The sequence below is a fragment of the Ascochyta rabiei genome, chromosome 3 (assembly GCF_004011695.2).
Source record: "Ascochyta rabiei chromosome 3, complete sequence".
Lineage (NCBI taxonomy): Eukaryota > Fungi > Ascomycota > Dothideomycetes > Pleosporales > Didymellaceae > Ascochyta > Ascochyta rabiei.
The window spans coordinates 2,064,080-2,075,881 of record NC_082407.1 but is presented as its reverse complement, the minus strand read 5'-3'; the positions used below and the strand labels follow the sequence as shown (position 1 = coordinate 2,075,881).

The 11,802-nt window shown below is 47.8% G+C and overlaps 4 protein-coding genes across 4 annotated transcripts, besides 9 other annotated features; 1 reads left to right on the top strand and 3 right to left on the bottom strand.

Annotated features, from left to right (window-relative positions):
- Positions 1-202: 202 nt before the first annotated feature.
- Positions 203-1,015, bottom strand: EKO05_0002257 (uncharacterized protein; the record flags this gene model as incomplete). The annotated part of the gene is made up of 2 exons (XM_059635871.1): positions 203-444; positions 577-1,015. 2 exons carry the CDS (start codon positions 1,013-1,015, stop codon positions 203-205), a joined length of 681 nt encoding a protein of 226 aa, XP_059491854.1.
- A 414-nt stretch (positions 1,016-1,429) lies between these two features.
- EKO05_0002256 (uncharacterized protein) lies at positions 1,430-3,190 on the bottom strand (the record flags this gene model as incomplete). The annotated part of the gene is made up of 3 exons (XM_038944188.2): positions 1,430-2,116; positions 2,164-2,919; positions 2,972-3,190. The coding sequence occupies 3 exons, from the start codon at positions 3,188-3,190 to the stop codon at positions 1,430-1,432; spliced, it is 1,662 nt and encodes a 553-aa protein (XP_038792930.2).
- Positions 2,410-2,443: a tandem repeat.
- Positions 3,191-3,507: 317 nt separating the features above from the next.
- Positions 3,508-3,607: a tandem repeat.
- Positions 3,608-3,850: 243 nt separating this feature from the next.
- EKO05_0002255 (Protein phosphatase methylesterase-1) lies at positions 3,851-5,015 on the top strand (the record flags this gene model as incomplete). The annotated part of the gene is made up of 2 exons (XM_038944055.1): positions 3,851-4,796; positions 4,849-5,015. 2 exons carry the CDS (start codon positions 3,851-3,853, stop codon positions 5,013-5,015), a joined length of 1,113 nt encoding a protein of 370 aa, XP_038792929.1.
- An 88-nt stretch (positions 5,016-5,103) lies between these two features.
- Positions 5,104-5,548: a mobile genetic element.
- Positions 5,539-5,984: a mobile genetic element.
- Positions 5,983-6,158: a mobile genetic element.
- Positions 6,159-7,233: 1,075 nt separating this feature from the next.
- On the bottom strand, positions 7,234-8,861 carry EKO05_0002254 (uncharacterized protein; the record flags this gene model as incomplete). Its single annotated transcript, XM_038943986.2, has 5 exons — positions 7,234-7,312; positions 7,372-7,706; positions 7,772-8,252; positions 8,298-8,526; positions 8,594-8,861. The coding sequence occupies 5 exons, from the start codon at positions 8,859-8,861 to the stop codon at positions 7,234-7,236; spliced, it is 1,392 nt and encodes a 463-aa protein (XP_038792928.2).
- Positions 8,862-8,967: 106 nt separating this feature from the next.
- Positions 8,968-9,020: a dispersed repeat.
- An 83-nt stretch (positions 9,021-9,103) lies between these two features.
- Positions 9,104-9,157: a tandem repeat.
- An 863-nt stretch (positions 9,158-10,020) lies between these two features.
- Positions 10,021-10,069: a tandem repeat.
- Positions 10,070-11,802: part of a mobile genetic element that runs on past the window's edge.

Here is an 11,802-nt window from a genome sequence, read left to right as displayed (position 1 = left end):
GTTCCAGACTTGATATAGAATTCTCTTTTTTTCCACAGTGGTTTGTTCAGTTTCTCGCCAACGCCTGGAGGCGGATATGTCTGGTTTCCATTGGACTCGTGTAGTACAAGGTGTGTGTGCATCGCTCTGTAGCTTTACAATAACAACGTAATATACACTCGTGACGGCCGACAAACGCCGCCGCTCGTATCTCGAGACGGCTCTATCCCATGGCCTTGAGGAAATTGCCCTCCTTGATGGCGGCCCGCCTCTTATTCCGCATTGCCTTGGTCAGCTCGCCTCGTGCGCCGGCGGCCTCGACTGCGCCCTCCACACTGCCGTCTCCGGCAGGAAGATCGATGGTCTGCTCGTAGATGGGGATCTTGGGTGCGAGAAGTTCTGGGTTCATGGCCTGTTCCTTGCGCAGACGCTTTGCGGCCAGTCGACGCTGCTTCTTACTCTTCGCTGTTGGGCGCGTTAGCAATTGTTTCTTCTTCTTCGCAAATGCTTCTGGGGCTCCTTGAGTTCATCCTGTCGTAAGATGGAAGAGCTCTGGACACTGCGTTCTGCGATCGAGGTCTGCAAGGTGCAACGTACAGAATAGATCGCCCATAGCCCCCACGTCTCCCTTGTCCTCCTGCCGTTGCAGGATCGTCCATAACCAGCTCGGGTATTCGTCGTCCGCCAGCGCGACAGGATCCTGCTTGTTCTTCTCAAAGTTCAGCCCCTTCAGTGGCGTGCCCGCGGGTACGCTGCTCTTGACGAGCGGTGTTGGCTTCTTCTCTGCGACCTTAGCCGCGTTCTTCTCGATCGCGGGGCTTGGCTTCGGTGTGAGAGGCGCGCTGAAAGGCTGTGCGGCCGAGCTCGAGGTTGCGGCGGGCGGTGTGTGAGACGATGTTGGACTGCCCTGGCGCGGTGTTGGAGCGGAAGCGGAGGAGATGGGGGTTGCGTTGTTCAGCGCAGGGGAGCTCGAGAGGAAGCGTCGCGCAGGAGCGCTGGGTACGCGGGCGGCCCGCAGGCAGGTTCGGCAGATCATTGTGGATGTGTAGGCGCTGCTGGTGCGATTGGGGTGTTGCTGCGATGTGAATTCTCGGGGGTCGGAGGGCCCGTGCTCATCAACAGCCACTAAGTTCAGTGTACGAAGTGTGTGTGCATCACACGTCTTGTCGGTCCAAGGTGCTTTGACAATCGTCTTCACTCACAGTATCCGTTCATTGGTGTTGCATCACCTTGTCAGTGCTCTTTGCATATATTGAGTTCAATGGACATTAGGATTGCGCAGATCGTCAGGTATATACATGACAGAAGCAGAACCAGAACCAGAACACGGTAATACGTGCTTGTAGATGAAAACATACTCGCGACAGGGTATGCGAAGGAAAACTCGCTTCGAACGGTTAAGAAACGAACTTGGCATTCTTCATCGTCCTTCGACACTGAACTTGAACACCTACTGGGCAGGCGTCTTGGTCTTGAGGGCAGCCTTGACCACCTTGGCCAGGCTCTTCTCCATCTGCTCACGTCCCTCGAGCGTGTGCCATACCTCGTGGGGGGTCTTCTTGACAATGTCCCAGCTGACGAGGTTGTCAGTGAGCGTGGTCAGATCCTTTTGCTTACGCTCCCACTCGGAATCGCGGCGGCACTCGATGCCACTGCTGACAATGGCAAGTGGAGTGTCAGCGCTCTGGATGTTCCTGGCAGATACAACCTCGTTCTTCGATAGCGAGTCTGCAACAAGATTCTCCTGCAGCTGGGCCTTGATAAACTTGCCCGACTGGTATGCGCTGCGGCCGTAGACACGGTCAGCGCTTGTGCGTCCCTTGAACAGAGCGCCAGCGAGGCGAACGGTACCGAGAGGGGAGATGATGCCCCATGCCCACAGGAGGAAGCCACGGCTGGGGCTGGCAAGGCGGTGGAGGAGATCTTCGTGCATGGGGTCGATCATGAGCAGACCAGTGACCTGCTTCATGTGACGAGAGCTGAAGATACGCGACACGATGCTGCCGGTTCCGGCAGAGACCAGGATCCAGGGACCCTCTTCGCCAGCCCTCGCAAGTGCCTCGGAGAGCGCATCGGCAGACATGCCTGCGGAGTGTGGGGATGGAGCATTGTCAGACCACGCGTAACCGGGGCGGTCCTGAGAAGGTCAGTAAGTCATTTGTGAAATTTGGGTTGGCAACGTACCCAGTAGCAGTAGCGGTCAATGGTCTCGTTCTTGTAGGCTGCGTATGCCCAGTGCTCAAGGTCGTACTCCACAGGGTTCTCGCCAGCTTCAACGAGGACGGTTGTGACCTTGTCACCGGCGGTGTTGGTCTCGTTGCCGACGCAGGCGAGGTGGACAGCGTACTTGTCGCCATCTACAAGGATGCGGTCGCCGTACATCTTGAGCCCAGCATCAATCGAGCGGATGGCGAGAGTGGCAGTCATCAAGATGACAATGAGGATGAAGACGACAGTGAGGATGGTTGCGGCCAGGACAGCCAGCCACTCCTTCAGCGTACGACGGGACTCGGGACGGCCAGTAAGACGCTCCTCCTCCTCCTTCTTGCCATAGGCGACGACGCGGTCGGTTAGAACACACCAAATGGACATGAGCAGCGCCCAGACGACACTCGCAATACCGATCCAGCCCTCCTCGAGCCTGAGGCGCGGTACTGCCAGGATGATGATCATGTCGACGGCCAGAAGCACAGCAATGATGGCTGTGGTGATGCGCAGGCCTTTGGCGGGAGTGACAAAGAAGATGGTCACCACGAGGAGGTTACCGAGCGTCAGGCAGGTGTAGGCAAAGTCGAAGAATCCAGATCCACGGCTGGAGAGGCCTGGAGGAGAGACAAAGACGGAGACCAGCAGGAGGACCCACCAGAGGAAGGTGATGATGAGAAAGAGGATGGTCAGGTAGCGCATAGCACGCACCGTCCACAGGTTGTAGGGCGATACCTGACGGATGTTAGTGTTGACCCATGTCACCGCTTGAGGGGTCTCTTCTTACAGCTGGGTCATCTGGGTCGAGGTAGCCGTCGGCGTTGGGGGGCCTGGGACGATCGAGCAGTCTTGTGCGCTCAGTGGGCTCCTCGCGAGGCTCGACTGTGCGTCTTGAGGGCTCGTAGCTTCTCCTTGAAGCCCGCCCAGAAGCTCCATCATCCTGCGGTGCTTCAGGCTCCAGCTGGTCGCCATTCTGCGCGTCCTTTTTGCCTTTCCACATGCTCATCGTGGGAGCTAGCTCGGGAAGAGCTGAGGGTGGATTGGGGAATTAGAGAGTGCCGGAAGATAGGACGAAAGACGAAAGGGAGAGCGTCAACGCTCTGTCAAGTAGGCAGGGGAGAGAGGCTGGTGTTGCAGGCGACAAGTTGGTTTCGTTCAAGCTGCGGCCGCTAATGCGATTGACATCATCAGCGGCGGATACCATCCCGGCTGCGCATCGTTGGGTTCGCGGCCTAGAACGATCCAGCTCCGCCCCCACAGGACAGTCATCAGCACCAAGAGCGCACATGCCGAAGATGTTGGTGCATCGTGCATTGTGCGCGTCTGTTGATGCTGTTGATGCTGTTGATGCTGTTGATGCTGTTGATGCTGTTGATGCCGTTGATGCCGTTGATGCCGTTGATGCCGTTGATGCCGTTGATGCCTCACACTGGAGGAGAAGACGATTCGCGCCAGCGGCATGCAACCTCGTCGTGGCGACATGGCCGTAGAGGAGGACGGGCAGGAAGCTCTTCCCTGCAATCGATAAGGCGTCTCCACACATGCGGTCCCCTCCTTCAGCTGTCCAACGTCGCGGACTCGGGATCTGGCCGTGATGTAGACTCCTGCCTCGCATCTAGGGCGCTTGCACGGAAACAGCCCCCTCTCGCTGTCCCATCACTGCATCATGTCCGACCTCGCCAAGTCGTTTGCAAAGACGAAGCTCTCCTCGCTCCCGCCGCCAGAACCGCTGATGGAAGAGGAAGAGGACTCGGGCTCGGCGAGTTCCATGTCGAGCACAGGTACCGTGAGACCTTCGCACGCCCAGCGGCCGGCGCCTACCATACACTGGTCAGACTACTACGCCCAGGAATTCCATCTCGAGCGGGAAGCGCCTCGCTCCAAGTTCCATGTCTACTTCACACCGCCCAAGTCCCTGCAATCGCCATTGCTGGTCCTCCACCACGGCGCCGGGAGCTCTGCCATGAGCCTTGCACTTGCAGCCAAGGAAATCACCAGAGCCATGCCTGGAATTGGTATACTTGCGGTAGAGGCAAGAGAGCACGGCAGCGTTGTCTGGGACAAGAGCGGGGCGGTGGACAACAACCTGAGCATCGACCAGCTGGGCCGTGACATGGTCGACATGCTTCTTCTCACGCAACAGAAGATGGGCTGGGGAGACCTGCCCTCGCTCGTGCTCGTCGGACACAGTCTCGGCGGTGCAGTGGTAACACATGTCGCAAACATGCATCTATTGGACGACAAAATACTGGGATACGCAGTGCTAGATGTCGTCGAGGGAAGTGCCATGGAAGCCCTTAAGAGCATGCAGTCGTATCTGGCCACCCGACCGAAGCTCTTCGACACGCTCGACGCTGCCATCGACTGGCACGTTCGCTCACGCACCCTTCGAAACCCAGACTCGGCGAGAGCGAGTGTGCCCAGTCTGCTCATACCAACACCCACCGGCGGACGCTGGGCGTGGAGGACAGACCTGTCTCGCACCGAGGCCTACTGGGAGAACTGGTTCTCAGGGATGAGCGCCAAATTCCTGAATGGCAAAGGAGCGAAACTGCTATTGCTTGCCGGGACGGACCGCTTAGATAAGGAGCTGATGATTGGGCAAATGCAGGGTATGATGATTAAGTGGCTGGTATTGCATACGGCTCGTCTAATGCTTCACAGGCAAATTTCAACTCCAGGTCTTCCCCGCCTCTGGCCACTTCCTCCAGGAGGATCAGCCCGAGAAGACTGCCGAAGCCATCGTCGAGTTTGTCAAGCGCAACGACCGCAGCACGCTTGTGCTTCCTCCAAAGGTGTCCGACCTCCTGGCGCAGGGCAAGAAGGTTTGAGACTGTCCCGGATGCCGTGCTGTATCTTTTCCGCAGTGGTCTTGATGCAGACAGAAACATAGATTGTGCACTGCAGGTCCACAAAACTCTACACCTGTAAGAGAGCTGACCCTAGGCAACTACTTTAATTGTAGTAAGGCAGGTTACTTCGCAAAAGATTGCACTAGTCCTTAAGTTTAAGAGATCTAAGTAGATACTAAAGAATATGTTAACGCTAAAGAAAATATTAAAGAAGACTTAATACTAATAGGAAACAGTTCTGCCTAGGGGGACAACCTTACCTAGGCCTAAACACATATTACCTATCTAACCTCTTTCTATCTTTATTGTTCAGTAGTCCCTACTTTCTTACTTCTTCTATTCTATTAAACTAAGGGCTAGGTGTATAACTCCACTCTTTAGGGATTTTTATTTTTAAATTTTAAAATTGCTTCCTTAGTGTCTGTAGCAATTAGGACTCCTATCTAAAAGCTACCCTTTAAGATTACTGTTAAGGGATTCTAAGATTAGATTATAACTCAAGTAAACTAGTAACGTACTCCACAGGCGAGTCAGACACACAGGCGAGTCAGACACTCAAATTCACACCAAAAATCACAATTTTTACACCTTAATACCTCTACAACCACATAATAGAATTATCTAGAAATTTAAAATCTATGCTGCATCTATATATAAATAAAGAGTCTAAAAGCACTAAGCTCTATTATAGGTATATATAGAGGTATTTAAAAGTACGCTAAAATAATCCCTGTATTTTATATCTTACTAAGTAACTTCTACATTAATAGGAGGAAAGCTTAGCGCTTCTATAGTCTTTATCTTTATATACATGCAGCATAGTATTTTAATTTTTAACTAATTTTATTATGTAGTTATAGAGATATTAAGGTGTAAGAATTGTGATTTTTAGTGTGAAGTTAAGTGTCCAACTCGCCTATGTGTCTAACTTGCCTGTAGAGTACGTTATATGTAGTTACACCTAATTATTAATAGGTATAAGATCTATAACTAACCTATTTTTATTAGTAATCTAGGATCTTAGGATTGTATTATTAGTATTAAAGAGCTAAAAGGTCTTAAGCTCTAGCTTAATATAGAACAGTCTTAGCTAATATAGCTAGTAAAGTATTCTTAGTTATAAACGTAAAAAAGTTGCAAGAGCATGGCACCAAGCACCTTGACATCGTCATTGCGAATGCGGGGGTCTTCTATGTCTGGCCGTCTGTAGCTGAGCTCAAGTTCGACGACCTTCGCGGCCACATGGGCCCCAATGTCTACGGCTTCCTTGCTCTCTACCAGGCTACGCGGGAGCTGATGCGCAAATCGCTAAGAAAATCGATATTTGCGCCCATTAGATCCTCTGCTGGCCATATCACATGCGTCAATGCCAACTCCAACCCTAAACTCTATTGTGTCCTTAGCTGACGTTGGCTAGAAACCAACCCGCAGTCCCAGATGCAGCCTATAATCCCACTAAAGTGATGTTGCATTAGTTTACAGTTCGCATCAACAGCAAAAATGATCGGCTCAATGCCATTGCAGTAGACCCAGGCTGGGTGCAGACTGACCTTGGCAATACGGGAGCTCAGTCTTGCAGCACTAAGCAAGCTAATGTAACGGTCGATAATTCATGTAACGGCATAATCGAGGTGTTTGGCGAGACAATTAAAAGGCCACATGGCGGCAAGCAGGTCGTTTGCGAGGGCGAGGTGAGGGGTTATTAGTAGAGATGAATATGCATGCATCTAATGCATCTCCTGAGCGGAAGCAAATGGGCAGAAGTAGAGACAGATATAGATTTGCTAGTTCGGATCAAATAGAACAAGAACTAGAGAAACAATAAAACACGCTTTCGCCAGCTAGGAGGCCGTATGTGCGCGTTTGGCAGGCAGAAGGATTCCCGCGATCTCTCAACAGCAATGCTAGTTCTGGAAGAGCTGGAGCGTTATTCCTCAGCCTAGTCCTCTGGCGTGAAGTGTTGCATGAAATGGGCAATTTTACGAACAGACTGATACAAATACAATGTTCTGAGCAAAGGTCAACTGCGCGAGTAACTTTACTACTTAACTAGCTAGTCTGCCCGCAATGTCCAACAGCACTCTACACTGAGCAAGATTCTTAAGTGTTCAACCTTGCAACTGTCTTGCTTCGTCCATGATACGCGTGCTACGCACCGATAGCGGTAGCTTACTCCGTTCAAGCGCGTACGGTATACTCACTCTGTTCTCTTCCTGCCCTTAGGTAATGCGAACCAACACGCGAGCATGCAAATGTAAAGACCAATGCATACAGGACTAGTAATTGTCAGTATTTTCTCACGTCTTTTAGAAAAACTTGAAGGCCATCAACTTACTGTAAAACGAATGTTCCTACAGCCTGCGCCAACAGGCCAGTTGTGAAAGGCGCTACAGCTCCACCCGAGCTTCCTGCGCTGCTGATAAATCCCATTGCGGTGGTCTGGACGTGACGTGGTATGAGCCTTGAAAAGACCGTCTGGGCGCACGGATACAGGGGCCCGAGAAACAGTCCAAGAATGGAGACGGCAACAGCGTTGGTGATGACATTGGGCACAAGCCAGGCGAGAAGCTGAAGGCCTGTCGTCCCAGAGATCAGAATAACAACAAACAGACGCTCGCCTAATATTGGAGCAAGGTGAGTGAGAAAGAAGCGACCTAGCGTGATACCGCCCTGTTCGACATAAGTATTCGGGTAAATTCTGCCTGGTGGCACAGAACTGGGAAATCACCACTTACCCAAAATCCAGCGGTAACGTATCCTACGCTCGCCGGGTCACCGTCTCGATAGTTGATCAGAAACGATATCATCCAGCCAGAAATCGCAACTTCTGCACCCTGATATGCGAACACAAAGAGGGCGCCGATGATCGTGACGCGGTTTTTGAGTGCTCGCTCAAGATCCTGCATGGTGGTGACCGCTTCGGCCCTGGTCTCAGCGTGCTCAGACGTAGTCTCTACGGTGTGCTCTTCATAGTCCCAGAAAGCCCAGCCAGCAAAAGCAAGCGCAAAGCAAGCAAGGCCGAGCGGCATCAGATAGAAGCGAGACCACACGATGCCTGCTGAGACCATTGTCGTAGCAACGATCGGGGCCACGATTCCGCCTACACCATAGCTTCCGTGTGCAGCGCCAAGGACAGCAGATGGTGGATGTAGATTGGCACAGAAGACATTGTTCAGTGCCAAAGTCATTGCCGCGCCGTATCCGAGCAAGAAGAAACTGACTTTGTAAGCTAAGCCGCACAATAGAACTGCGATTACTTACGCAACAATTACTGCCGGATAAGAGGGCATGCAGACCAAAATAATGTAGCCGACGATGATAACAGCTTCAGCGGTCATCAACATCCACGCTCGTCCGATTTTATGGAGGATCAGGTTGTTGAAGAATGCTGCAATGACGAAACCTAGCGCTTGACCGACGAACACCAAAGACATGATGGCGTGTCCCTTGCGGTAATACGACTCCATGTAGGGAATGAGCGCACCGGTTGCTTAAGCATGTCAGCCAGGCTGGCAGTTGACACCGTTGAAGGACTGGCTTTTAAAAAAGGCTCTTACCACTATCATTGATTCCATTCCCAAAATACACCACGCAACAACTCATCACCCGCCACATGTTAATGTGAGGGGTATTCCATTTCTGCAGCGTGTCTACAGCATCTTCTTGCCGGAATAATGTGGGCTTGTCACTCCCTAAGGTAGCCAGAGGTATAGCTGGAGAAGCAGGAGCGATAGCCCCAGTATTTCGCTCACCAGTTGCAAGCTTGGTGGATGATAGATAAGGAGTGGGGGTTTCTCTCTCTTCATAAATGATGGAGGAAGCCATAGAGACGCACGCCAGGCACAAAAACCTAAAAGAGAACCTGAACGTCAAAAATGCTCGGAAATCTTGGTAAGTACGACGTATCCAGGGTCTTTAAGGGTACGACACGAGGCATCAGGTCATCGGACCATGAGATTTAGAGGGCAGACCATAGTCTAAGCCGCATAGAGTAGCGCTAAGACTAAAGCAATATTAGCGCGCTAGGCGCTAGGACATATTTATAATATGTTCTTAAGACATTTTATATAAAATAATAATATAAATAATTCTTATAACTATAACTACTACTAATACTACTAGCATAGCTGCCTAGTAAGCTACTACCTAGCTTAATAGCAATATATGTCTTAAAGAATATCTTAAAAATATATTTCTAATATATTATAGGTAAACTATAAGAATTATTATACTTTCTACTACCTACTATATAGCTGTCTAGCCCTTACCTTTAATACTATAGGCAGCCTATTTATCTATATTAGGGAGGTCTTCTACTAAGAGGATCTAGGGGGCAGAAACCTTTATAGTGTAAGAATAAACTTAGAATATATTTTTAATATATTTTAACTTTATATAGTAATAACTTAGTAAGTATAGTACACTACGTACCTATATTCTAGGCTAGTATAGCTATATATAGCTAGCGCCCTCTTTATATAGTACTAGCTACCTACCTACTATAGAGCGCTAGTAAGTACTACGTAAGTCTAAATACTATAATATATTTTTAATATATTCTAAGTTTATTATAGTTTAGTATAATACTATTATAACTACCTACTATAACATTAAGGCCTAGATACACTAGCAGCAGCTAGCCCTTACCTAAGCCTAAGGCCTACAGCCCCCTCCCTAGCTAGCAATCCTCTAGCTAGACAGTAGTGTAAGTGTAACATCTTCTAAACATATTTCTAGCTTATTTTAGTATATCTGCTAAATATCTTCTAGCTTAATATTATCTATATAGCTACTGCTGTAGGTATACTTAGCAGAGCTAACCTCTACCCTAACTATAACTAGACAGAACACATAAGTTAGTTTTTTTATAATATACTTTTAATAGGTTTTTAATATATTTTAGCCTATATCTTCTTTACTAAGGGCAGTTTAGCCTATAAGAACTACAATCTGTAGGTAGGCCTACTAGCTGCAGAGAAGGAGGATAATAATAATAACAATAACAATAATAATAATAATAACTATAATAATAACGTAAGCGGTAAGCGAGTTGCTTAGGCAAGCGAGGTCGCTTACCTTTGCTAAGATTACACCTCCTTTAACCTTTCATCTAATGTCTTAACAACCTAATCTTAAATTACTTTCTTGTAAGGATAGGATAGTCCTTGCTATCTAAGCTATAAAATCTAACGCGTTACTAAGCTAGCAACGCGCTGCTGCTATCTATAACGTTCCTTAAAGGACCTTCTCTAACTAACGCGCTAAAACCACCTTATAACGTAATTCCTATCCTAACTTATCCTAGCTTACTAGGGTTAAAGAGGACACAATTATATAATATATAAGGAAGCTTAACACATAAGGCTTTACCCCTACACTTAGCTACGTATATAAAATAGCTAATTAACTACTAGCTACCTGTTATAGTAGCTAGGTTAGGGAAAAATAGGCTAGGAACCTTATACGCTAGAAGCCTAAGATTAAGTCTTACGTAAATAGATAGTGTAATTACTAGAGAGTCCTATACAGCAACCTAGCTATTATTAGCCCCTAGTTTAACCTTATATATAATGTTAAAGCTAAGTATAGTATTCTAGACAAAGAAACCTATAACTTTAACAAGACTAGCTTCTAGATAGGTGTTAGGGGGTCTGTTAAGGTGGTAACTGCGTCTAAGAGGCGTCTTAGACTATTACAGGTCCAGCCTAGCAACTATAAATAGGCAATGTTAATTACTACAATTAATGCTATAGGGTAGGTTATCCTACCCTTTATTATCTTTAAAGCAAAGAACTATAACTAAGCCTAGTATTACAACCTAAAGGATTAGCAGATTAGTATTAGTAAGAATAGCTAGACAATAAATAAACTAGTCCTAGAGTGGCTAAAGTACTTTATCTAGCATATAACAGCCTAGACAGTAGGTAGCCACTAGCTGCTGATTATTAATGGCTATAAGAGCTATAAGTTACTTACCTTCTAGAATCTATATAAGGAGAGTAAGATTATTACTCTCTATATGCCTCCTTACACCTCCTACATCCTACAGCCACTTAATATAGGGTGTTTTGCCCTATTAAAGCAGGCGTATATAAAGGAAATTAATGTCTTAGTAAACTGTTATATTACCTACATTAACAAGAAAGCGTTCCTAGCTGTCTTTAATCAGGTTTTTAATAAGGCGTTCTTATCTAGTAATATTTAATTAAGCTTCTAAGCAACAGGCTTAGTTCTAGATAACCTAGAGGTAGTGCTATTAAGGCTTAAAGTAAAGCCTTGTACGCTATTACCACCTCTACTAGGGCCTACCCCCTAGTAACCTAAAACACCAAGCAACGCTGCTGAAATTAGAGCTTAGTTAACGCTAATATTAAAGAGAATCAGGGAATATAGAAGTTTATTAATAGAATTAATCTGTAAGATAGTGCAGTAGTTTTAAAAGGGAGCTAAAATAATAGTGCATACCTAGGTGCTAATAGCAGCTAAGATAGTTAAGCTTTAAGTAGTAAATAAAGCTGCTTCTAAGCGTAAAACACGTAAAAAGAAGCAGATCTAGCATAGTAGGACCCTATCTTAGCAAGAAGCAGAGGAGATAGTTAAGCGTAGGGATGCTGATGCGCTGGTTGAGGCTAAGAGGCGTAAGGAGAGGATGCGAACAGGTGGTGGTAAACAGGGTTCTTAACGCTGTAGGAGGTGTAGTAAGGTAGGGCACAACAAGCGCACATATAAGAAAGATACTGTAGACTAATTAGATTAATTTAATGTA